Source organism: Aythya marila (assembly GCF_965140915.1).
Source record: "Aythya marila genome assembly, chromosome: 21".
Lineage (NCBI taxonomy): Eukaryota > Metazoa > Chordata > Aves > Anseriformes > Anatidae > Aythya > Aythya marila.
Genome location: NC_139062.1, coordinates 3,270,443 through 3,296,735, shown reverse-complemented (window position 1 = coordinate 3,296,735; position 26,293 = coordinate 3,270,443). Strand labels below are relative to the sequence as shown.

Sequence of the window (26,293 nt, the reverse complement as noted above, 5' to 3'; positions counted from 1 at the left end):
ATAAATTGTAGTAGTGGCTAGATGTGCGTGTTTGCGTATGATTTGGGGAGTACAAAGAAACCAATGGTATTACTCCAGCGTGGGAGCTTAAGATGGGCATTGACTTTTCAGAAGGTTCCTGTGCTGGAGCATTTGACCCTTAAAAAATTATTTCTATTGTCAGGGACCTTCTGAAGACTTTAACTTCTCGTTTTTTTGTTAAAGTCATGTGGGGGCCTTTTAGACTACTCTGTTCATCCTGACCTGGCGTGACATCTTGTCATTTTACAAGCATGGTGGAGTGTCCTCTATTAATTGCTAATTAAACTTATTTACATTCTGCTGTTGCACCATCATAGCCACTGACTGCAGTGGGAGTAGCCTGAGCCCATGGACCCTGACCTTTCCTGAGACTGCCAATGAGAGGAATTCCCTAATTGTGCTAATTGTGACAAAGAAGGGGTGTGTGAGCTTGTTCTCTGCTGTCTCAGCTGAAGTATATCAAAATTATTGGGTAGCTTAGATCTGGATACAGTGACCTAGCTGCAAGAACAGAGAGACCTGCTTTGCTTGAAGTATAATTCTCACAAAAAGCAGGATCCCCAAATGGGCAAATTCATGGCTTAGCAGGCTTTAAGTTGACACGCTGTCTGGGTGAGCTGAGCGAGCAGTGTAGTATTGTGCTTTGTGAATTGTGTCTGGTGGCAGTTCCCACCTGAGCTGCTGGGAGGTTCGAGACGATAAGGCTCAGCCCTTTCAAACAAAGTTATGAATGTAGAAGTCTTTGAAAGTGTGCTGTGGTCTAGATGCTGTGAATCGGCGGAGTGCAATGGATGAATCTGGGAAATGGATTCCAGAGAGCACGCGGCCACTTCTCAGAAACAATGCTTATCAGGTCTGTAGCTTGCCCTTCCGAGGCAATACTGCTCGTACCGCGTTTCCACATAACTGAGCACGGTGCAGATAAGCGATGAGCTATTTGAGGCTGTGGGGTAATGATGGCAACGCAGCCCACAGGAACAGACGAGGTGCTTATGGAGGTGTTGCTGTGGTGTGTGCTCACCAGCTGCTTCCACGAATCTTTCTTGTTTTCTGCCCTCTGGCTGAGCTGCACAGGAAGATGCTCAAGTGCTCCGTGTTGTTGTGCCCTCCTACAGCCTCCTGATGGGGAGATTTCCTGGAAAATGGGGCCTGGGCTGTTCCATCGGGCAGAATTATAAACTGGTGGTGGCCCTGGAAGTGCACAGCCAAGCGAGGGCAGCTGAGCACGAGTTGAATTTGCTTATCAGCATGGAAAAGAGGAGTGAATCCAGCAGGCCTTTTGGCTTGTGTGCATCAGGAAGTCTGTGCCGCTGGCTTTTATGGTGATGTGTGACCGTGAGCCTGTCTGTGCTGCTGTAGGACCTCTGTATCCAACCCCTGTGCCGACAACCTATAATCCTTTCTGCAGTTATACCATGGTTACGTTTAATGCTTATGTTTATGATCTGATTTTTTTTTTTTTTTTTGAGTATTTGGGTGTTGGTAGACTGGTTTAATAAACTGGTGTGGCTACTTTGCTCTGAATAAAGGGATAATGTTTAAAAATTATGCTCAGTCTTGTTGCTTTCCTGTCAAAAACCTGCTTGGGTTTCTCATTCCAGAATGAAAACCATGGAACAAACAAGCTCTAAAACCCCCAGTTAAAAATAGGCAGAGCCTCTTGAACACCTTGTGCTGCTTTCAGCCTACATTTGTCTTCCTACGTGCTAGAAATAAAACTTTCCCTTCTCAAAGATACGGGCTATGTCACAGAGTAAGTTCCTGTTTTTCAGCCATTCAGATTTCCCCCTTTTCAGGCACTCAAGCGACACGGGCAGAGTTGTGCTTCTTCAACTAAGCTGATGAAGATAAGGCTATACTAGATTTTTTTTCCGGTGTAACACAACTGATTGCCTTTTTTTTAACTTAAAAAAAGCCATGAGCCTCTCTTTCTGATTGCAAAGATATCGGTTTCTTTTATGCAAGCAACTCTAAGCTCTGGTTTTAGTGTGAACTTACAGTGGCAGAGTAGTTGGTGAAGTTTTATGATTTGTAAGGTATATACGTCTTGGACACCACAGAGCCCTGGTTCAGGAATTCATTTAAGCTCATGTAAAACTTTCTGCATCAATATTGTCACTGAAATTTGACCTCTTTGTTGTTTTAAGAACCACCTATAAAAAAGGCTATAAGTTTGTACTTGAGAATAAAGCCAATTTTTCCATGAATAATTTAACTTTAACTGCACTAGCCATGACTTACAGGGCCTGGGGTGAGCACATTATGTTATTTGTTTGGAATTGCTCTCCTCCACAGATGGAGGTTGCATCATAGGACTGCTGCAAAAAACCTTTTGAAAAACAAACTTCTCCTTTGTCTTTTTTTTTTTTTTTTCTTTTTTAAATCCCTCCCAAAATATATGAAAAGTGCTAGTGCCTGCAGCTACTATGTGTCGTGGCTACTGCAGCTCCTATGTGTCATGCATTTTCTCTTCCTCACCACCTTCTCCTCTGACCTGGAAGTACACCAAAATGACTCAGGTTTGCCATGTGAAACTTCAGAAAGGTCACATCTGCTAATGACACGCTGTACCTGGTGGCTAGCTGAAGAGGAAACGCACAGCTTAGGAACGTCAGTGACTTGAGTTTCTTGTCTCTGTCTGGTTTCATAAAGTTTTTCCCTTTATGAAATGTCAATGTTTTTACTACCCAGCCTGTGCTCTTGCCTTTGTGGGGAGTTGCCACTGCTGGTGGGCAGGCAGTGTAAGTAACCCAGAGAGGTTCTGTGTGTGTCCTGCAGGCTGCTTAGAGCTGCTCAAAGGAAGGATCCGGTCTTCGTAATGCCCTTGTTTGTTTTTTTTTTTTTTTTTTTCAGGGCGAGAAGAATTTACCTTGCCTAGAGAAACCACACGTGGCATAATGCAGACCACTTCTACTATATTGCCTGACTCCTGCCCTATCTGTTGCAGGCTTGCAAGGCAGTAATTCTCCTCATGGGCCAAAAGAGGGCAGACCTTAAACAGCCACAGCAAATACCCCAGGTTCTTGGAAACCCCATGGTAGCCAGTCCCATTCACTCCAAAATCCCAAGGAGTGAAAGGAACACATAACAATTTTGTTTTCTAGTTTCCAGCTGCAGCCAAATCACTGCTCTGTCAGTTGTCAGAGGGTGTCCTGCTGGAGAACTGCTGTCCCTGTATCCATCGTGGCACCAGGCTCATGTGCTCGCTGCTGCCCTGGCTGCTCCTCCACGCTTCCTGCAGCCCACCAGAGCTGCTGCTCTGCTGCAGGTACAACAAATCACATCACCTCATGTAAGCTACTCCTCCTATCACTGTCATGGCACAGCAAAGGGATCTATAATAAAGACTGATGTTTGCTTTCCAAGAATATAGACAAATTCTGTACAATGTATAAATCCTTTAGTTAGCAGTGGAGTTTTCTACAGCAGGACAAAAAGAGCTTATGAGGTATAGCTTACAAGGCAATTTCTACCTCGGTCTAACGTATAGTCATTCAGAAATTACACTGACTTCACATGAATAACCTCTTACTTGTAGAAGTGCGTGGCTTGCTGCTTTAATCACCCATTATAAGAAATCAGCAAAATCTCATTGTCAGTAAACCAAAAACTCTCCCTGACTTACCATTGACAGCACCAAGTCCGAGCAGTGTCTGCAAAGCCACAGGACTTGCAAGAAATAATTACCTTTGAGAAGCCGTTACACTATTGTCATTTGTTGTTGTTATTGTTCTTCCCAAAAGGTAATTTGAACAGTCAGCAAAACAGTGGCTCCAATGACCTCAAACAAAATGAGAACTGTAAAATGAGTCACCTGGCAGCATGTGTAACACTCAGCTTGTGGCAAGATATCATTATTAAGGTGGGTGAAACTAGAACTCACAGCCAGCTCTGAAATTAATCGTGGAAATGCGTGCCCTGAAGCACGCAAATTGCCAAATTGGTGAGCTTCATCAGGTGAAAGAATTCCCTGGTTCTTCCTTCAAATCTCATCCCTGAGCACCCCTCCTAGTGTTGTGCATGCAGGTCATGGCAGCAGAGAGGGAGAAGGGGCTGAGGGATCTGTAATAGCTTTTCTTCTGTTCCACTGCTGTGTTCACCTGTTTCCATCTGAATCTGCCCTGAACTGACAGCTAGGTATTGGCATGTTCCTTGGGAGATTGGAGCAGGAGATAAGTCACTGCATTTGGTGTCTGGTAACATTTGTTTCTGTGCCCCCTTTCCTTTGCTGAAGGGAAGAAAAGAAACCCATTCTCCCTGGATCTCCTGCTTCATTGAGGCCCCACTCTCAGAAGCGAGGTTCATTTCTTGGAGACAGTCAGAGAAGATTAAGACCTCTTCCTCCAAGACTGAGGAACTAGAGCCTGGCATTACAGAGACCATTCGGTCCAAACTCCACACACTTGTACTGGATGCTCCTGTGTTTGGATGCTCCTTTTTATTGACAGCTGCAGACTCTAAACCCTGAGGCTTTTCTGAACATCTCAGCCCCTAGCTTCATCTCTTTGCCTGTTCTAGACTGTGCCATGTCCTCCTGTTGCATGCAAAGGAGAAAGTATGTTGTGATATAAGTGCTCAGGCAACCCTGAAAATTGCATTACTTCCTATGGCCTTTTAACCCTTGGGATTATAATTTTGAACACAGGTCAAGTGGATTGACGGGACCTCTGCTCATGTAGGAAGTTGAAAAAATGTAAGGATTGCTGCTTTCCAAAGTGTTTAGTTTTAGTTGAACTTTGTATGGTTAATTTTGTAGCTCCTGCTTAATACAGCCACCAAACCGGTGAAGAGGAGATGAGAAAACTTCTGCTTATTGCTGGGTGAAATGGGCATTTGTTCTACCAGTAGGTGCAGAGCCTGCTGAGAACCTGGCCAGGTCAGGCAGCAGGATGGGACCCAGGCCCTGGTGGTAATGACATGCAAAACACACAGAGCTGAGCAAGAAAGGGTTGGCAGATGAAATGTCACTACCTCAGAGACAGGTAAGATTAGCTTTAGAAAATCCCCAGAGATTTTGCAGCCAGATAGTTGTGTTGTCTCTGAAAGGTCACTGCTGACTCGAGTCGTTTAGTCTTGGCATGTGCTGTTGTCTGTTATCTGACCGTCATGTCCTGTCATCTGGCGGTGTCTGCACACGACTGTAGCGCTTCGACAACAACAAAAACATGTAGAGACCAGTTCAGAAAGCACCAGCATTCCCAAACAGAGAGGGAAATGAGTGATCTGTTCCAAAACACTGAGGGAAAATTGGTTCCCAGTCTGATAAACGCTTCCCAGCAGGTGAGACCAACAGCCTCTTTTTGAGACTTGGACAAGGCCTTGCAGAGCAAAGGCAAGCTCTGGGCTGAACGGGGAAGGCGTACCCCCTTCTGTCCCACTTTTTACGTGTGGTAAGGGGATTTAAAAGGTGCTGGTGCTGTTTCCACCCTGCACCAGCCTCCGTCTGCTGGGGAAGGAGTATAGGGTAGGGGAAGGTGTGAGGCCGAGTTTGGTAGCAAGCTGTTCACGAGAGCAGCAGCAGTGCTTGCTATCGAGGCCTATATGGGTGCTCTGCCCCCCAGTTTTGGCTGCAGCCACAGCTGGGCTTAGTGTCCCCAAGGTATTCCTTGCCCTGTTGTGCAAGGAGGAGCATTTCCAATGGTATTGCCATCAAAACACCCTGGGGTGAACATAAATGTAGCTGTCTTGAACCACATTATCTTTATTCTCAACCTGTTCTTACAAGAGGATAACAAAAATCCCCTCAGAGTTGGTCAGGGCCTGTGTGCAGCTCAGATGTGGTCATAACAGGTCGGTCTGCAGAATGTATCTCTGCAGTGTCTGGTGCTTTTGCTTAATACTTTGCCTTCGCCATCAGACTCAGCAGAGTCTTAAAATCCTCTTATAACCCTCTTCTCTCTTCAGGGGCTGCTGATGGTACCGTGCTTTCTGTGGAAGGGAAGCACCCCGTAGCCTTTCCTGTGGAGCCCAGGCCTTCTGGTTTTGCTCTTTGCAAGAGCTGGCGGTGGGAACCTTGCATCAGAGCTCTGAGCCCAAAAAGGGTGGCTGGTGGCTTCCAGCCCTCGGTGGCCAGCTGGGAAGCAGCACGAGCCCTCTGTGTGTCGCTGGGTTTCCTCCAGGCTGTGACATGTGTGATGAGCAGCATGTGATGGAAGGAAAGGGGATCTCCTTTGTGGTAGGTGTACAAAGAAGGAGGCTTACGTTTTCAGAAATTTAACTGCGGGCCTTCTAGGGGCATTTTGTGGGGAAAACAAACCACAGAGACTGGTGCCTTTAGCCTGCTTGCAGCTAGCTTGGATGTAAGCTTTTCACAGCAAGGTTTCACCTAGCAAATTTAGCAGTACAAGAAGCTTTGCAGCATGTGTTTGTTAAACTAGAAGTGTCTGTTGTGTACCTAATCAATCCAATTGCTTCTACTCATGATAGGAGCATGGGTAAATAGATGCCTGACCAAGGACTAAGTGAGGGGTGTGATAACTGACCTTCTCTTTGAGATCTGTGGATAAAATCTTCAGGAGGAAGGTGTAGAACACAGCAAAGGCTGGAATCTGCCTGCAAAATTTGTTTAGGCTTCATAGACTGTGTGTTAAACTAAGGAAATAACGCAGCAAGCGTCAAATGCCAAGGCATGGCATTTTCCACATGCACTCATCTCTCTTCACAGGTCTGACTCTCCCTTGCCTTGACCTATGTGTCATCACATGCAGCGTGGAAAAGAATCCGTTAAGAGCTGCTTCTGTGTCTGAATTCATCCGCTCAGATGAGAATTAGGTTGGATTTGAAACGTTATCTTCACCGTGCACACATAAAAGTAACCACAAGCTGCACGGATAGAAGCAAACAATAAGGTACAGTTAAAATGCAAAAGGGCAAAGAAAAGTAAAATGAGATAAAAATAATAATAATAAAAAAACAAGCTGCCAAACATAAAGCAGTGATTGAAGTGTGTGTCTGCATTTGTATGGGATGAGACAATGTGGAATTGAAATCCAGTAGCAGGTCATGATTACGGGTCATGACATGGCTGTGCCCGTGTGTAATTTTGGTGTAATTTTGCTGAGGAGCTGTCTTTTGCTACCTGAATCCCAGGGAATTGGGGGCAGAGGAGCTGCACGGGTCCCTAGAAGGCCTTGTGGGGCTGTTCTCCATTTTGGTACCAGGGCTGACCTTGCAGCAGCATTATTTCTGGTGGTTTCATGCTATCTATATTGAGTTATATCAGCTCTGGAAAATAATTCAGGAGTCTGATGCTCCAGATTGTGAGGAAGTTGAAATCAGTGAACAGAATCAGAAAATCTGTGTGGGTGAATGGAGTTACAGTACAGTGCACATCTGATAGTTAAATCCTTGAGGGTTTCTAAAGGAGCTGTAAGTCAGAATGAAATAGTGTGAGAGAGCTGCAGTTCACACCCAGATGGAATAATTTGTGTTAATTGTCCACTGTATATCTACTGGTAAAATTCAATGAAAATCAAATTATGTGATGCTCCATCTTGCTCATAATCAGCTGCTCTCTTAGTGGAGCCACGGTTGCATCATTGCTTAGCCCTGTAAGCATTTGATGAGGTAAAACAAAATGTTTTCCCCTCCCCTAAAGGAACAGGAACAGGAAGAGCACAGCCACAACTACAAAAAGCCTGCTGCCTTCACCCAGTGTCAGGGGAAGGAGGACTTCTGCAGGGGGAGCCCTGATACCAGCCCACTTTAGCGCGCTTTGGGGTTGTATAGCTTGAGAGATGCCTGCACAGAAAAGTGAATTTGGGCTCCTCAAGACTCAGGTTTTCTTGCTGCTGGTGCTGAGCCTGTGCCAATGGACACAGCGAACTCTGGCAACACCATGCGAGGGGGGTGAGATGAGAATGGTCAGTAAGGGTGTAAAGAAATGCTGCCCTAAATGCGTCTCAGACACAGGTAAGGGAATGATGTGTCTTTTGTCTCTCTGCTTTTCTTTAGTGATTTGTGTCAGCCAGGGTATTGCAGTGTGGGGAGCAGGTGCATGTGTAAATGTATCTTGAGTAGCTGTGTATGCAAAACAAAACCACAAGGGCTTCCCTCCTGTCTGCCTAAATTCAAGATGTGCCTTCGTGTCAGGATGGATTCCTGTTTCAGGTTGGTTATATGTCTGTGCTTGCTCTGTAGCGGGAAAGGGAGAGTTAGTTTTCTGGGGGTTGGCCTTGCTCACTTGGGAAAAAGGTGTTCACGTAACTCCTGAGCCCTTGCTCCACTCAGACATAGTCTGGGGGCATTGACTGTCTCATTCAGACTTTGGAGGGAATGCAGGGCGTGATGCTCTCTGTTGCCTTTTGTAGTTTTGAGAGTGGGAAGATCCCATTTCATTCCCTCCATCCCTCTGACCTACGCTTGTCTGAGAAATGAATGCCCAGAAAAAGTCTCAGATGATTTCTAGTTTCCACAGCCTCGTCTAACCTGTATTCTTGCCTGACCTTAGAGCGGTGGTGTGATGGTACTGAATTCTCGCTTGTCTGTGACTTTGAGTCAAATGAAGAGACTGGAGGTGGAGCAGGCTGGCTGCAGGGGTGACAGGGTGACATCCCCGAGCCTGCTAGGCTGAAGGACAGAATTGATGACTCTGATGGCCTCTTCCATGGTCCCAGCAACAATCACAGTGTTCTCATCTAGCGCTGTCCAAAACAGCAGCCAGAGCTCAGTAGTAGGGACCATGTAGCTGTTTGCATCACCTTCAGCAAAGGATGCACCTTTCTGTTCTGCCTGTCCTAAAATAGGGTCCCATGGCCTCCTTGAGGTACATTGGAGGGTTTGTGTGCAGGAGGCAGCATATCCATTTCACAGTGGACATTGGAGCTGGTGGTGACCATGGAGGAGTGAAACAAGAGGCAGTGCTTGTAGGGTGAGGGAGGGATCCCTGCTGCTGTAATCCCCGCTGCTGTATGGGCTGCCTTTGTTCAGCAGCTGGAGGATTGCTTGATCCACGTTTTGTGTTCCAGTCTCTATCTGAAAGGCTAAAGTGGCCTGGAAGGTGACTCCCTTTCATTTAGCACTTGCCAGAAGTACTGTGGAGACCCCACAGCATTCCCCTTCCCACTGAGATCAGGTCTTTCAGCATGAGGTAGAAGAGTCATTGCTTGGTGAGATCAACTCTAGGATCGACTCTAGACTCATCTACTAGTAATACACTGAGAGAAGCATCCCACAGCTGTTTCTTTTCTTCTTTTCTTTTTCTTTTTCTTTTTCTTTTTCTTTTTCTTTTTCTTTTTCTTTTTCTTTTTCTTTTTCTTTTTCTTTTTCTTTTTCTTTTTCTTTTTCTTTTTCTTTTTCTTTTTCTTTTTCTTTTTCTTTTTCTTTTTCTTTTTCTTTTTCTTTTTCTTTTTCTTTTTCTTTCTGCCTTCCTTACATTTTGAAGACCAATAAGAAGAGACCGGCAATGAGCAGAGGAGGATGTGGGCAGCATCCTGGTGGCCCTGTACATTCCATCATCAATCTCAGGAAATGATCTCTGTTTGATCTTTGCCACTAACTGTGGGTTTTTAAGCATTTCTCTCTTTATTCTTTTTCCTTTAAGGTCACAAAACTTCCTAGTTGAATAGCATTTTTCCTCTCACTGGTCTCCAACTGGTGAAAGAATTACTTGATAGTGATGGGATCAATTTGCCAGTAGCACTGATGGTGAAAGCCATTTCTAGCCTCAGTTACAAAGGCCTAACTTCTCTCTTTCTTCTTGACAGCCAACAAGCCATGTGCAGAAATCGAGGACACGGACTGCAGATGTCCTCAGGGCTACAGCTGTGCTAATCGGGCCTGCGACTCCTGTCAAAAACTGCCTGAATGTGCAGAAGGCGAGGAGCCGTTTAAGCGTGGTAAATAAACAAAACAGGCTCTAAAAGGCAGAGGTCAATAGAAGGAGCTTGCTGATGGTTCTGTGTACTTACTATAGTCCCCTCTTGGGAAGTCTTCCAATGCAAGGGAGGAAAATGGCATTTATACCATGGCCTCAGAAGGTAACACCCATAGGTTTGCAAAACACAAAGCTGGCAAGAGCTGCTTATGTATTTCTCCAGGGGGGTGATTCATACTGCAGAAAGAGTGTAGAGGAAACACATCATCCTCACATTACCCCCACCTTCCAGTAAAAGCATTGACCACTGTTAATTCCTGTTCTCTTCTCTTATAGGCATTATTGACTACTCATTTGAATGTAAACCATGTGAGATGGGAACCTATTCTAATGTTAAGAATAGCTGGTGCCAAAACTGGACCGAGTACGTATTTATTGATGCTTTTTTTCTTTGGTAATATGCACAATACATTTATCATGATAAATCCTTAAATTGGAAAATTGCTTTTGCATCAAAAGTAAGGTCACCAATGACATTAGATGATTAAAATGATTTGTTTATTATTTTTTTTTAATTAAGCAAGAGACTTCTCTCTTCTCTGGCTTCTTAAGTAGTTTGTCCGAAAGCAAAACTTAAACTGCTATGGATTCATCCTGCTTCCAAGTCCAGCACAAACTGATGCAAAATTATTCCTAATGTGGACATCACTTGTAACAAAGACTAAAAAAAACTGTGCATGTAAACAATTGTAATAAAATGTTATTTTCTTGGGGAGCAGCCCTAATTTTACCTGCTCTGCTATAAAAAGGAACAAAGGAAATAAGCTGTGGAAAGACTGGAGGGGAGGAAGAAAGGGAGATGACAAAAAAAAGCTGGGGAGGAATGAAGGAAAAAGCCGGGACAATTCTAAATGTGACTCTCTTTCTTCTTTTAGTTGTGAAGGTTCTGGGTTTCTAACAATCAAGCGAGGCAACAAGACACACAATGTTGTGTGTGGCTTCCCTGTTGAAGGTGTGGAGCAAGGTACCTTCTCATGATGCTTTATTTCCTTGAGCCTCTACCTGCTCTCTGCATGTCTTTCGTTGTGGATTTGCGGCATGTTACCATCCAGAGCTTGCTATCATTCAAGATAGCTTTGAAAATGATTGTTGTGCTTCTTGCAATATTAATACAGGTAGAATTTTTTACCTAGGCAGAGAGTCCACCATTACAACAATGTCAGCAATGAAGAGAGAGAGGAGCCCAGCAAATGTCCTTGAAACAGAGCATGCAGTTTGCAAACCATCCATTTCCCATTGAACCTGCTGTTTTGCTAGATTTTCTCAGGAAGACAATAGCTTAGTAGGTCATCCTCTTCCTTTACAAGTACTCACCCAGTCCACAACACCCACAACTGAAAACGTGTTCAGCTGAAATCTGTTCATGGATCAGATTGCACAGGAATGACTGAGTATCAATGACAGCAAGTGTCACTGCTCCTGCTTCTGCCTCCCCTTTGACCCTATGGGGCAGTGGCACCTTTCAGATCTGGGCCCTTTGTTGAGGGAAATTGTTAGTTGTGTTGAGACAAACTGCAAAAAGGTGCTGCTTTTAATCTCCATGGGGCCGACACAAGTGTGAAAATTCGGCTCGCCGTAGTGCTTTTCAAGAAAACATTGAAGCCAAATCCATCAAAAGAGCAAAGCAGAGTAGACAGATCAAATGATAGCGCTGCTTTCTGCATGAATGCCTCTTTACCCACAGGTGGTGATACTGGCACTCTTGACTGGGAGCACCTCAGTTTTACTGAAAAAACCTACTCTGGTTTTATACCAGGCTTATCCATTGCCACAGAAAGGAAATCAGCCTTAAGATTTCCTTGGAAGCACTGCCTTTCCTTTACCAATTGCATATGATGATTTCTTTATATTTATTATATTTCTTGTAATATGATTTCTTAATCTTTATTCAATGTATTTAATTGCAGCTCGCGTTCCAGACGACTCTATGTATACCACCATCCTGGCCATCTTTACTGCAGTGGCTGTATTTGTTCTCATCTTGCTGACCTTCTTCTTGCATTTCTGCATCTGGTCACTGAAGAAAGAAAAATACCACGTGGTTGACAGTAAGTGCACCTTTGTGGGCTTCCCTGGGGCTTTTCAGTGGAGAACAACACTTTCATTGCTCCAGATTCAGAATGGAGTACATTAAGTTTAATAAATAGAGTACGAACTGATGTGCTGTGTGATTTGGTGGGTCTGTGTAGGGAAAGGTCTTGCGAAGACATGCGTGTGCAGTGCTTTTGCTTATTCTCACTGCAGATGTGGAACATAACTTCCCTAGGCTGCTGCTGGCTCCGCAAGCACCACACCACCGAGAGGAGACTTACAGCTGCCAGTTTCCAGAAGAAGAACATGGAGACAAAACACCAGAAGAAAAGAGTGGCTATTTCCACCCTCCGAGTCCGCACTGAAAACAGATAACTTGCAAAATGCCATGAGAATGAGGAACTGAGATCAGCTTAAAAAAAAATGAGGAAAAAAAAAAAAGGAGGGACTGGGTGCATAAAGCATCATTATGTACATAGCAATAAGGAGCAGGTTTGGGGGAATTTTGCTTTGTTTCTTCTCAACAAAACTCGTATTTAGAAACAGGAGCTGCTTAAATCAGTCTGACATTCAATTCAGCTGCACTGCTTTAGGCGATTTTCCTGAGTTGTGGGTTGCTTTTTTGTTGTTATTTGGTTGTTTTTCATTGATGCTCTTTTTAATATTTTTGGGACAAAAGACCCTTCTTGTTATTACTCCACTTTGCATCTTCTGCTGTGGTGCTCCTCCAGCCTGACTGGTGCCTGGCAGGCTGGTGTCCTGCCATCAGTCCCTCCAGGGCTGCAGGAGGTATGGAAATACCTGTGCCGAGCAGTCAGAACTACTACTCTTCTTTGGGCAGGCTTTGCATTCCTGCCGAGTGGCCCTTTTAGTTAGGCAGCAAAGGGCCTTTACTTTTAATCCATGAACTACTCCACTTTCCTACCACAACAGCACCTGCTGGCCAGTCTTGGTGCACAGAGGTGCCCAGGTGAGGCTGCTGTGGCCACGTTCTTTGTGTTTGCAGAGACTTTTCTATGCAAGCTCTGTCATCTCTTCCAGGAAAACTGGAAGAAGAAGGGAGTGATGTTTATCCTTGTTCTCCTCCACAACTCAGCTATCTTTGGTAGCTGGAGCATTGAATTAAATACAAGAGATTTCAGAAAGGCTCAAGGATCATGCTGTCTAGAGAAAGACACTTGACTTAGTGCACTCTTCTCACCTGGCTTATAGAGCAGAAAAAGATGGTGGGAAACAGAGAGAAGCCAACCACTTGTTCCTGATGCTTTTCCTTCCCGCTCCAGAATAAAAGGAACCAGGTGTTTTGCTGATGTATACCAGCATAGCTCCAGTGACTTGATCATCAGCTGAAAGATACTCGCTTTGATGAACATAGAACAACGCAGGATTTTTTATTAAAGCTTTCTCAAGTTTTGTAGAGCTCTGGCATGGCTAGAATTTGTCCTTTTGCCTGAATTTAAAGGGGGAGTGTGTCAGTTGGTTGGTTTCTGTCAGTTGGCACTGATTTCAGATAGGAATCCAGTCTGTGGCTTCAACTAATTAAAATGTTTTTCTCATTTTTTATATAATTATATATATATATATCTTTTCTTATAAAACTATAATTATTGTTGTGTAATGGGATTGCAATTATACGTACAAAACCCTGAATGTCTTCTGGTTTGGCTATCTGGAGAAAGCTGCTTGGAGCAGATTCTTAAGACTAAACCAACTCTGGGCAAAAATGAGTTTTGAGTCAGGCTGCATGTAAAAGTGTATAAATATCCCACCCTCCACTCATTCCATCACAGTTCCAGTTTCAATCTTACAGCTTCCCTGTTACTGTGTTGAGTACCACTAACATCCCTGTACTGTAGCTTCCCCATCACATTAGATGGAAACACTGATAATTCTCAACCTCAGAAACGTGATGTGAGACATAATTGGTATTTTCAATGTATTTTTGCCTTCTCTCATCCTGTTGCTTTTAATTCTTGCATTTCTGTTAAATTTTCCTGTAGGTATCCCTATGTGGAATTCATTTCAAATGTGTTTTCTTCCATTGCTTTGAGAAATATGCAGACTCTTAACTGAGGTGAACTGGGCATTCACCCAAGGAAAGGCGGCAAGCATTGGACTGGATGAAATAGGGAAACTTAGCTTAAAGTATAAGACTGGCTCTGCCTTGTAAGCAGGTACACTGTGGGATTTAATATACTCAGAAGCCTAAACACCTGCTGGTAAAGACCATTCTTACTGCTTCTTCTGTGTTGTCCATGTTTACTCTCTGATCTATATTGGTCTTTCATTTTTTAATGTAGTGTGTTTTTCACCAAGATTTCTGATTGTGACCTTTTGTAAAGGCAAAATAAACTTGACAATTAATGAAGTGTCTGTGTTACATGATTCAGCAAATTGGAAAGAAAGGATTTTAATCCTCAGGTCATCTCAGCGTTCATGAGAGCAATTAAGTTTTACTTTTTCAGCTCACTTCGCCTGTCTTACAGGACTTTGGCTGTTTCAGCAATATACCTCCAAACTTTTATGTTGTATTTCAGACGGGTGCACTTGCATTTTTTCCCCTTTTTAAGTAAGTGGCTTAACGTTTCCTGGCTGATGGTAAGCCAGCATTTCAGCTATGCTCTACCAAAGAAGCAGGAAACTCTGGCTGACACTTTTTTCCATTCCTCACAGCGGCAGAGAAACAACAGCATTTTTTGGGGGGAAAAAAAAAATCAAGAGATTTCGAATCTCTTACTATTTGGGAGATGAAAGATGTGTCTAGTGGAAGTCTGTGCCTCTGGCAACAGGTTGGGCAAATCTTGTGAGGTGTGCAAGACTTTCTGGGCTGTGGGTGTTGAATAGCCAACAGTGCTGCCAGTTAATACTGAAAGATGATGAACAGTGCCATATTATTCATTGGAAATTTGCAGAGTGGCCTCTCAGGTTTCTATATGCCTACCTTGAAGAAAAGCTCTACTTCCTAATTACCTAACCACCTGACTTTAGGGCTGTTTATTGATGGGAAAAGCAACCAATTTCCTGACTTCTTAAAGCTGAGATTCAGAGGGAAAAACCCAATGTGTGAATCATTTAAGCCTTGGAGCATTTCAGTAAAAGCGCTGTACTTTGCATCAAAGCAAATGAAAGCTATCAGCTCAGACTAGTGAGCTGCTGAGGAAACACTACATTTCGGTTTCCATTCAGGCAGAGCCATAGCTTTATTTTATCAGGGCACAGTTACAGCATTTCTGCAACATTTGAATTAATTCACAGCTGAATTTTCAGCTCAAATGCCAGAGCTTGTAGTTTTTCCAAGTTCCAGTTTGAACTTCAGCTTGATCTCCGTGTATGGGCTGCAGGTTAAAAAGAAGCTTCTCTCTCAAATCATCAACATCCAGTGAAATGTCTATACGTTTTTTTTGTTGTTGTTGTTGTTTTGTTTTGTTGTTGTTGTTGTTTTTTTCTTTCTTTTTTTTTTTTTTTGCTTGAATCTACAGTTCTTCAGGACTTGTAAATGTTATAGAAACTTCACCATGTGAAAATAAAAAAGTTTTAAACTTTGATTACAGAGAAGTTTGATACTTAGAAGTGGCTTGCTACTCATAATCAGATAAAGACCTTCCCACACAGCTTTAGGAAATGCAGGGTAGCAGTTAGGAGAATAAGGTAATACCCCTTTTATGTACTCATTTGCTTAATCTCAAACTGCTCTGTCTGTATTACACATACAGGCTCAAAAATATTTGATTATAAGTGATGATCAGAGGTGTTTTGGGCCCCGTTGATTTCTGGGGATTTCTTCGTATTTTAACTGCAAAAAAAGAGTGAAAAAGCAACATGATAAAAGAATTGCCTGAGGTATAGAAACAGCCCTGCTCGTCCTAAAGATTTTGCTCAAATCAAGTCCCTAAAGATTTCTGCAGGCAGTGTTTTGTTGTGCTAACACATCTGCTTGTGTTTTCTTCACATTATTAGGGTTTTGAAACTGGAGAAGGTAAAAAAAATACATATTTTCACAGGACTTCCTGTTTTTGTTGTTGTTGTTTAGAAAAAAAAAGTCCCCTTTCTCAGGGAAAGTGAAATTAAGCAATTGTGTGATTATGCACCTACTTATTCATAAAAGTTTTGAATTTGTTGCCCGGATTCAGTCCAACCTGGCAGAGGCTGGGAAAGCACTGGGGAAAGAGAATCATAATTATTTTGCTCATGGACATACTTTTGTGGGATTTTTTCTAAAACTTTTGATTTTTATTTTTTTTACAGTATACCCAGCTTTCCATTTTCTTGTTTTACAGGTGGCCAGCGTAGGCTGCACAGATGAAAAATTGGGATGAAACAGGGACCATGGGGCCACACTAGGCCTGTTCAGATGACTTCACAGATGACCTGGATGCAACCTGGATGATTGGCCTGCAGGTAACTGAGGATTTGTGTGTGTCATGAAATGCTTGATTGTTCTGGTTTGCAGCAACACTTTGTTTTCAGTGCTATGTTGAGCATAACAATGATTCTTAAGGTGTTATAAATCCAAAAGAAAATATTTTGAAAGCATCAGAATGAATAGATTTGATTCACCCTGGAGATTTTTGGGTTGTTTTTCTTGGAGGGCAGAAGAGAGCAGAGAGATTACGGGGACACATTCTTGTTGTAGGCAAGGAGGAAAAGCGATTGGAAGGGGCTGCTTGCCATGAAGAATTGTACTGTGCCTGCCATTTCAAAGGAGGGCAATGGCTTTCCAAACCGATGGCTACCTAAATGAGGATGGAAAGTTTTTTTTAAACATGAATGCTTCTTTCTACACATGGTTTAGGCTCAGGATTATGGGTTTTATTTGTAGTATTTACACAGTATTTTACAGTGTTTCTTTTTCCCGAGAAGAATCAAGCAATAAATATAGGAAGCAAATCGAGAAAGATTTCTCTGTAAGGCATATGTACAGCTGAGGTCAGAGTCATAAGGACCCACATAGATTGCAATGGTCCATTCAAAACAGCAGCCAGTGCAGAGTAATTCACGTGTAGATCCTTATTCACCTCTCGGTCTGAAAGAAGCTCGGTTTCCAGTTTCCAATCCATTCTTATTCATTAGTGCAGCTTCTTTACTTTCTGTTGGGATCATATTCAGCATACCTTCTTCCTGTCAGTGCATGCTGATGTCCTAGTGATGCTGCCAGGATTTCTTAGGGATGCTTGGTGGTGGCTGGAGTGGTAGAGAATCGAGGTTTTTCTCCGGCTGGAACGTAGAATATATTTTTAGCATATGGTTATACTATTTTAACATATGAATATTTTCTTGGCAGAGAGTATTCCCATGCAGTTTTAGTATTATTGGCCAAGAATTTACACACTAGACAAATGCAGGCATGCTCCATGAAAGAATAAACCATATTAATTAATAAATACTCTGGGCCCAGCATCTTTTCTACTTCTAAAACATCCGCTCCTGATTCACCTTCCTCTCCTCCGTGCCCAGACGTGGTTACCCACTGTGCAGGGTGTACTCTGAAAGCTACAGACACGGATGTTTTAGGAAGTGGTGTGACTTTTAACACACCTCTGAAACTTCATGAAACAGCCCCTTGCCCTCAGCACTTCTGCTTATTTCACTATGTAATTTCCACTGAAATCTGTGCAAATCAGGTGCTCAGGTATCTGTCTTTCACTTCTGGAGTAGGTAAAGTAGGTTTGTTTTTTTTTTTTTGCCTAAGAGGACCCAAATTCAGTTCCTGCTGAAAGAGTAGATTTGTTTATTTATTTATTTTTAAAAGAAAAACACATTGATAATTACTGGCCTACTGTATGAGACTTATCAGGAGAAAGATGGGATTGGAGACAACTCCATACTCTTTTGCGGAAAAGGAAAAGAAAATTTAAGAGGATGATCCATCTCAGATCAATCTAGGTATGATTGGGAAAATTCCAGCTCGATAAGAGAGATTGCGCTCTGAAAAATACCTTCTGTAGGTGGAAGAGGAATTTTTCATAATCCTCTGCTGTGGAACAGGTGATAAGGATTGGTTCAGTCAGGCTTCCTGCAAGACATGAGCAGGGAGCAGTTTGGTGATGGAAAAGTGTGCAAAGTTTGCCATGACACATGCGTGAGCCCGGAGCCAGGAAAGCCACAGGGACTGTCCCCACACGAGGTTAGCACCCTCTCCCTGCAGCCAGCCTCTGGCTTTCAGCTTGATTTTGCTTTTAACCACAGGAAGGCTGCGCTGCCCCATGATGGAAGCGATAACGGACTGGACTGGGCTGGCTGTTGAACCGAGCAGGGAAGCGGAGAAAGCGATTAAGACTTAGCAGCCAGCAACATAAGAAACCCCTAAAGAGCATGTTAGATCGCCTTAGGTTGCAACTAGAAATGAAATCTGATTTTAACTAGATACTGTCTCTTGTGGTAGATTCAAATATCCTGGCTGTGAAAGGGATTTGTACTGAATCTGTGGGGCATTGGAAGCCTCTTTGGTTCTTATTAAAGTAGTTTTTTCCTGCCAGAAACTGCTGCTGCAAAGGGGGCCTGCAAGCCTGAGCTACTCTGTGCAACTGGCTGCACTTGCAGGAAGAAAAATTCCCAAATGATCTATCCTCAGTTACATACCTGTAATCTCAAACTGTAACCTCCCCAGCACAGTGGATTTCTCCTTTGCCTGGATTCCAGTCAGGGGCAGTTTTCCCTTCAGAAAAGAAAAGGAAAACATTGCTTTTCTTCAGGCTTTCCCCTTTTCTCCTTGCTATTCATTTCTACCACCCAAAGCTGCTCATCAGGCCCAGATTCTTAGTTCTTTACTTATTTGACCATTTGCACTGTGTCTTGTTACCTCATATGTGATTGCAGTTCTCTCCTCATCCACAGAGAGGAAAAGCAGGTCTTCTGGAAACAGGAGCAGCAGTCTTTCCTTAGAGTCCTGCAGAAAAGAGGCACCTTAGAGACAGCAGAAGTGTTCAGTAACTTCTGCTCAGTGGGTTTGTCTCAGCCAAAGGCAGAACATGAAGGTTAATGGCTGTGGCAACACAAAAAACTTGGAGCAGTCTGCAGTGCCCATGCCAGCCACAGATGCTGTTCTTTGTATTTCTTATTCAGCTTGGATATTTGGTGCTTAGAAAGCTGGTAGGATACCCCAAGGTGGATAGATGGATGAGTTGTTGTTGTTGTTGTTTTTAAGAAGGGGTCGGGCCTATATCTGCAATGGAATGTGTAGAAAATGTTGATCTTCCTGTGTAATAGGAAGGGGGTGAACTCTCCCCCCCAGCATCTTTGGAGGCTGAATGTAACTGTCTGGATACATTCTCAGAAGTGGCTTTCAGGGGAAGAAAATAAAAACCCGCTGCATTTCCTTTTGTCTCTTTAACACTTTAGGACTTTGACATAATTAGCCTTATGCTATGTTTTCTGTAGCATAATGACACACACGAGCAATAGTCATTAAAACGGCAAAACATATTTTGGGCAAATACACATTAAAGCTCCCCCCCCACCCCCCCCCTTTTTTTTTTTTTAAACAACTGTTCCATGTGAGCCTGAAGGTGCACAGATTTTAATCTGTTCAAAGCCACCCACGTATCCGAGCAGTGTACGTTACCCCTGTGCAGCCAGTAGCCACTTGCACCATGGTCAAATACTGGATCCTCCCCAGATGCTGGATTGGTTTTCCTTCCCACTTCAGAATGGTGTTGCACAAGAGATGTCTCATCAGCTCCTTTTTCTTCCACTGTTCATCACATGGCACCTTTGTTTTTATTTTTGGGGGGACAGAGCAAAAGGTCATAAAACTGAAGGTATGAAGTTTTTCAGGGTTAGAGTGTGATGAAAGAAAGGTAATTAGAGGATATACTTGGAAACTGGGACACCTGTGATGAAGTTCCTAGTTTGCTGCAGTTTCCTGCCTACTTGTGTGCTGTAGTTTCAGGAGCACCAGCTGAAACAACAAAACAGCTTTAGATATTAAAAGGAAAAGTCTCATTTTTCTTCTCCCACTCACAAGTGTTTTTTTTGGATGTTGGTTTGATTTGAGTGGGAATGTCATCATAATTCTAAGCACTTTGGGCTTGGCATTCAAGTCCTTTTATTAGGGGATTTTTTTACTTTTTAGGGATGCTTTACTTTTCCTCTAAAGCAGTCCTGTCCAGCAAACAGGAGAGTGGGGTTCGAGGTGTGCTTGTGGTCTGCATGGATGTGCTGAGCCCTGGATGCATTTCTGCAGTCTGTGATGAATCCTTAGAGCAAGACCACCTGGGCTAACTCCTGCAAGGTTAGCTGATATCCACTAGCTACAAAAAAAGTGTGACCTGTAGGGAGCATCAGGCAGCAGCAGCTCTTGATGGGTCATCTGGGTAGCACTTTTTTTCCCTCAAAACTGAGGACTTTAAGACACGACTAAGGTATGGGGTTGTCCTAGAGTCTACACTATTACAGACATCAAGGGCAGCTGGGTGGATGTGTAAAGAAAGGGAAACCTTAAGCACACTGACAGTAAATAGCACTAGGGAGGGGGAAAATAGGAGCTGGCTGTCCAGCTGACTCTTACCTTTCAGGAATCTGGGGGTGCAAAGACATGGGCAGAAGCTTTGGGAGGATTCATTGCACTGCTGTGTCTGAGTGTCATAAGCCATAGCAGTGTGGGTGTTTTCAGTGTCAGTGTAATCCTGCCATCTTGTGACTCTTGCGGATGTTGCAGTGTGGTTTGTAAGCTTACGTATTGATAGGTTTGTGCAACAGCACGTATCAAAGAGCAAGTCTTTATTTTGTGGCTGTAACTAATGGGAAATTACATTTTTAGTAGTGTAACAGTTACACCCCATGAAGAAAAGCAATCAGTAATTTGTCTAAAACCTCTCATGAGCACACAGCATGAGTTTAGTGATAAAGCAATGATGGGAGCAAGTTTACTTCAGCCTAGAAAGTATCTACAACATCTTCCGGTAAACCTACTGTTTATTTCTAGCCTGTGTCCTAAAGATCCCCCCCAAATCCTATCCATTTCCTCTTTTTGTGCCATTCTCTTTATGCCTATTCTCCACTGACTTACCAGGAAAGAGATGTTATTGTTGGGACTGGTGGGGCAGTGGGCGTTTGCCATCTTGATTTGGTGCTGGAGGTGTCGAATCCACATGTCGAAGTCAGCTGAATTCTGGCAGCAAATGAGCCGGGATTCAATCATGGACCCTGCGCAGAAACACACACATGGCCGGGGGCTGAGGAAGAGTGGTTGCAATCTGCCTTTGGGCCCAGCGGGTGAATTCTGCCTCCCCCATGCCACGGAGCAGCTCTGTAGGCAGACTCCACCTGCACTTTGGCATCTCGTGGTGGAACATGCTCATGTCTGGCCTTTGTTGCTGTTGGTGGGAGATACTGGGCTGGCACTGGGACAACTGGAATGCTACCTTGGTCTAAATCCATCACCATTTCCCATTGAGGAATGCTGGTTAGGGCATTTTGAGTGCAAAGTTGTGCAGCAGTTGTGTTCACCCGTAAAAACTAAGGCTCCAAATTCCTTCCATCTATTTATGTCCTGCCCTCTTGGAAATATAGCAGGTGCTGCATGTGAGAGCCCAGTCCAGCAAGGCATGGTGCATTCTCCAGGAGGAATATCTTCTTCAGTAATCATCCACCTGGCTGCATAACCCCCTTATCTTCTGCCCACATAGACCCCAGTCCTTGAAGCCCAGAGCATGGATATCAATCACTGCTCTGCAGCTACCCCTGGCCCCTCCAGGAACTGCCCAACAGGCTTACCAGAAATCTCAAACGTGTAGCTGATGGCACTCACAATCTGCCTCAGGTGCATCCCAGCAAGAGGAAGGAGCCCCTGGTATGGTGAGGAATGATGTTAGAGGTCAGCTGGTAAGAATAACTTCTCTGTCCCACTGCAGTCCCTCTCACACACAGCAGGTTGCTTTTCTGCAAGCCAGATAAAGAATTTCCTAGCTTTTCAGCCTTCCACCTTAAGGAAGTCTGGGACAGATGATGTTCAGCTCATTGTCTGGAGACATAGCAAATCTGAGTTTTTATTCCTGTTTCCCTACCCATAAAACAACTGTCCTCCTTCATAAAATGCTCTGAGCTACAGGGGTGAGCTTCACCAGTAGACCAAGACTGGAGCTGAAAAGCAGTTTGTATGAGCTAGGCACAATTTCATCCACCTTGCAGCCTCCCCCACTTCACCACCTGCCCCAGGCCCCCCCAGCCATGCCAGCAGAGGACACTCACATTAAGGACAAAGGGGCCTCTCTGCATTTTGGATCCCGTATTTCATAAAGTGATGGTTTCTTTTCCGTGTCCTCTTACTCCACCTGTGGAGCTGATGGAGGGACTTTGATTTTTATCACCTCCAGCGTGATACAGCTCAAGGATCTTTCCGTAGTGAGGAAGTTTCTTAATTTGGCTCTTTTTTTCTCACATTCAGGAGCCACAGACGTGTATCGGAGACATCAGGAGACGTCGCTGTGCTGAGGGCAGCTCTCCTGGACGTGTCTCCTTGGTGCACTGTGCCTGCCCCCTCCTACACCTTCCCTAACTCCCTGTCTCCTGTCACCTCCTGTTCTTGTCACCTTCTTCGGATGCCTTCTGGCCGATGCCTCAGCTCACTGGTAGGGAGCTGCAGTCCCTGGGTAAACCAGGAACGTGATAAGTGGCCGGCTAAAATTATAGAATATAATATAAATAGAAAGTGGCACTTCTTTTTCAATCCTCAGTGCGGACTGTTCAAAATAAGCTGAAAAAACATGGTGAACTGTGAGCTAGTGTGCTAGAAAATATGCCAAAGCCCCAGTAAAATCAGTGAAGTGTCCCTGTCTTGGCTGGTGGGGTCAGGATATCTTTGCTCCATCTTGAGCAGGGCATCGAGGGGCTAACACTCTTTTTGCCACACACATGCTAGAGCTATGAGCAAAGAGATACTTAGGAAATCTGGAATATGAGCGTAAATGCACAGACACAAAGGGATTCTTAAGCTTTACCTCATAAACAAATGTCTTCTTTGTGTGATCCACGGAAAGAATCAGCAAGTGCAAGGAGGCCAGCACGACGTAGCGCTCACACATCTCCTGTTGAAATGAGATCGGTCACACCTTTCCTCTAGAACATTTCAGTTTCCTAAAAGGAAATTACATCCCCCCAAAGCTCTTTGCCTCCCCTTGCTGCCTGACAGGTGTCTGTGTTGAGGAGCTCTGCAGTGTTTAACTGCTGGGCTGTCTTGCTCTCGGTCACAGTTTGGCCGAAGCTTTATGTCATTAATTTGTCATTTTTCATCATCTTGCCGCAGGGTGCTCTCTGAGAACTGGTAACCCAGACCATGGCATTCCTGAGAGACAGTGAGGTTTTGCTGTGTGCATGCAGTCAGATAAACAAGGCAGTGTGGTTAGAGAGGCGTGAATCCATGGCAGAGCTAGGACAGGTCTCGGTTCCTCCTGACTTCATCACCACCACGGCAGTGACTGTCACACTGCTGGTTTCACCACTCACCACCAGCACCCGTGGAGAGGGTTCGGTCGTCACACAGGCAAATTTGAAACCGTAATGACCTTATCTCTTTGGGGAAAAGCATAAAAGAAACCTCTGACAAAAAAAAAAAAAATAAAAGGATGTTTTTGTCAGAATTAATAATAAAAAAGTCATGCTGTTCAAGGAAGCAGCTGTGAAATCCTTTCAGCTCTTGCTGGCACTCGTGAAAAAAAGTTGAACTTATTAGCATTAATTCCAGGGAAAAAAAGGTCAAGACAAATTGTGGTTTGAGTGTTGCGCTGAGGTTTGACACTAGTTTGGACAGGGCCTGTGAAATCCAAAGTTAGACAATCTTTTCTTTCTCAAGGGAAAAATCCCCTGTGTATTACCCAGTGGTTGTGGTGCAAGGATGATTACCTCCATATGGTAACTCCTCAGAAAAACCCGGGAGGACCAAACGATTTCCCCAAGAGAGTGGATGTTCATCCCTTCCCAGCCAGTGATGGGCTGTGAGCTCAACAAGTGCAGCAGTTCCTCCCGTGTTCTTCCCCACAGCGCTTCTGCCTGGAAAAAAAGCAAAAACAACAAGCTCTTCTTGTAATCTTACCAGGAATATCCTGAAAAATGAGACAATTAGAGATGGAAAAATTGAAACTAGAGTCAAGCGATGGTGATATATAACTAACTGGCTAAAAGAAAGGGGAGGGGGTGTACTTTTTCTGCCCAGACTATGGGAGATTGGGATGTTGGCAGTATGTGTGAATTTGCATGGATCTCTTCCTCTCTCTGGGCATGTTCTCAGCAATGGTGATAAAACGTGGTCCCCGGAAAAATTCCCCAGCTGACTTGTGGTGACAAACTTTCATGTATGTGAAGCTGTAGAAAGCAAGCTGGAAAACTATACCTGGGCCTCGAAACAGACAGGACTGCTGATTATTTGCTGTCAAAGTAAAGGGAATGTTACAGCACTTGGCACTTTACTGTAATGGGACACTGCATCGGGATAATGCCATGGTGGGTGAGATTGACAGGGCTCTGATTTCTTCCTTGGTTCATATGAATCTCTGCTTGTGTGACCCTGCTGCTCATACCTCTTCTGTCTCCGTGGGGCTTGCAGGGTCCTTGGGCTGGAGGGATCCCTCGCTCTGGCCGTCTGAGATGGACCACTTTCTGAAATGGAAGAGGAGATGGAGAGGCATAGAAAGGCACTTTCACATGGTGTTTAAAAGAGAGGGATTTGTGCTCAGTCAGCAGACAAATTTATGGATTTCTGACATAATTTTTGTGTATGCTAAAATATTCTGTTTTAGGCATGAAGACTGGCTGATAACAGCTCAGTGAACTGTAAGGAAAAATGCAGTAGATGCAGAATCAGAAAGCAGGCATGTCAAGGAATAACAAAGCTGAACCTTTGGGAAAGATAATGCTAAAGGCCCCCTCACATTAAGCAGAAACTGTGGCCTGAATTCATCAGAGCATTTAGACTCATTTAGGCTTTTCTGCTGGCTTTGTGTGGGAAGGATGACGGAGGCACTCTCAGCGTGCCTGCCTGGATGGACAAGGGAAGAACGACCCCATGTCCTGGCTTCTGGTGAAATTATGGAAAGAAACACAGATCAGCACCTGGTCTGGAGTACAGAACACTTAGGTGGTATGGCAACAGATGGAAAAGACCACCAGAAAGAGGAGGGGATTTATTTTTTTTCTTTCTGTTTGTGGTAGAGACAATGGCCTTACCTGCATTAGAAGTTAGCTACTGGGGAGAAACCATAGCTTGCCTGGGACACTGCCGAACTTTCATCACTGGAGGTGTTCAAGGACAAGCTAGACAAACATCTGTCAAGCAAGATCTGGGAAGAGCTGAGGCTGCTCCAGAGGAGGGAGCAGGGCTAAGGGCCTCCTGAGCTTCCTCAGGCCTCTGACTGCCTCTGGCATGTGTCACCGAGTGAAACCATCTATTTCCGACGAGACGAGAGCAGTGCTCGCCAGAGCCCCAGGACTTGGTTGTGGTTGTTGCACGGGCAGAAAGAGCGTTACATCCCTGGCAGGGGGGAGTATTCCCACCTGCAGGTTCTTAAAGGACTGTGACACCTAAGGGGATCGACTAAGGAGAAGTAGGCAGGCTCTAGTTAGAAGTGCCTGACATTTAGCGTTACTGTAAATACTATCTAGAAAAGGGGAAGAAGCAAAAGCTCTTTTTTTTTTTTCTTTCTTTTATTTTTTTTTTTTTTTTAAGGGAGCCATTTGGCAAGCAAACACAGACATCGGATTTCAGTTGTCAGCACCTTTCTCTTTGATGGTTGGCACTTCTCACACCCCCAGACCTGCTTCCTACCTGGTCCCGCCTGTCTTCAATAGCTCCACCTCGTCCTGGCTTGCTCCTGCAGACCCAGCCTGCCTGGCGCTCAGGCTGCAGCATCCCATCCTCGGTCACTGGCTCCCCCGTCCCCAGATGCTGGCTTCAAAGTGATGCTGGCAGTCAGAGGATCGCATGAATGTGCTTGAATGGCAGTCAGTCAGAGTAAGGACAGGAGGGGAAGGAAGCACGCATGCACCCTTCCACTTGCTGCTCATTTACATTCTCCTTGTGTTAGCAGCAGCAGCAGCATCTGAGATGTGAAAGCATTTCCTGTTGGTTTTAAACCTCTCGCCCCCCTCCTGGTCTCCTTGGTCCCCCAAGCGTCATTGCTTCCTGCTGCGATGATGGCCTCGATGTGATAAGCATGTGCTGCTCTGTGGTTGTCACCTCAACCAAATGAAAAACGAAAGAGACTCTTAATATAACGCAGTTAAATGTGCAAGGCACAGCTGGGGAGGGAGGGAGTTATGGGACCAGTGGGGGGGTTCTGCTGTTGAGCCCTGGGTTTAGTCTTTGCAGCTGATCTCCCTGCCTTTCTGGAGAATGACTTGGTAAAAAACTTGGCCGGTTTCTGGCTTGCACCTGTG

At 44.3% G+C, this 26,293-nt stretch overlaps 2 protein-coding genes across 3 annotated transcripts; one reads left to right on the top strand and one right to left on the bottom strand.

Moving 5' to 3' along the window:
• The first annotated feature begins 7,688 nt into the window (after window positions 1-7,688).
• TNFRSF18 (TNF receptor superfamily member 18) lies at window positions 7,689-14,328 on the top strand. Of its 2 annotated transcripts, none has more exons than XM_082776712.1 (6): window positions 7,689-7,932; window positions 9,726-9,857; window positions 10,172-10,259; window positions 10,771-10,847; window positions 11,803-11,943; window positions 12,140-14,328. In XM_082776712.1, the coding sequence occupies exons 1-6, from the start codon at window positions 7,758-7,760 to the stop codon at window positions 12,289-12,291; spliced, it is 765 nt and encodes a 254-aa protein (XP_082632838.1). In that variant the 5' UTR covers window positions 7,689-7,757; the 3' UTR covers window positions 12,292-14,328. The 2 variants fall into 2 exon arrangements, with proteins under 2 accessions (XP_082632838.1, XP_082632837.1); XM_082776711.1 differs by having other exon boundaries at window positions 10,771-10,859.
• Window positions 14,329-16,745: 2,417 nt separating this feature from the next.
• On the bottom strand, window positions 16,746-25,908 carry LOC309886352 (putative pleckstrin homology domain-containing family N member 1). The gene is made up of 11 exons (XM_082777169.1): window positions 25,683-25,908; window positions 24,439-24,517; window positions 23,765-23,911; window positions 22,864-22,950; window positions 21,641-21,713; window positions 20,934-21,070; window positions 19,488-19,634; window positions 18,726-18,812; window positions 18,506-18,581; window positions 17,863-17,939; window positions 16,746-17,140 (listed from the first exon to the last, which is right to left on the bottom strand). Exons 1-11 carry the CDS (start codon window positions 25,769-25,771, stop codon window positions 17,066-17,068), a joined length of 1,074 nt encoding a protein of 357 aa, XP_082633295.1. The 5' UTR covers window positions 25,772-25,908; the 3' UTR covers window positions 16,746-17,065.
• Window positions 25,909-26,293: the final 385 nt, after the last annotated feature.

Bases quoted from the DNA above. Each gene is read 5' to 3' on its own strand.
- LOC309886352 (XM_082777169.1), bottom strand. From the start codon at position 25,771: ATGGGATGCTGCAGCCTGAGCGCCAGGCAGGCTGGGTCTGCAGGAGCA. The intron at 21,714-22,863 runs GTAAAGCTTAAG...TCACCATACCAG, and splicing joins AGAAGACATTTGTTTATGAG to GGGCTCCTTCCTCTTGCTGG. The intron at 21,071-21,640 runs GTAAGCCTGTTG...GTTTCTGCGCAG, and splicing joins CTACACGTTTGAGATTTCTG to GGTCCATGATTGAATCCCGG.
- TNFRSF18 (XM_082776711.1), top strand. From the start codon at position 7,758: ATGCCTGCACAGAAAAGTGAATTTGGGCTCCTCAAGACTCAGGTTTTC. The intron at 9,858-10,171 runs GTAAATAAACAA...CTTCTCTTATAG, and splicing joins CGAGGAGCCGTTTAAGCGTG to GCATTATTGACTACTCATTT. The intron at 10,260-10,770 runs GTACGTATTTAT...TTCTTCTTTTAG, and splicing joins TGGTGCCAAAACTGGACCGA to TTGTGAAGGTTCTGGGTTTC.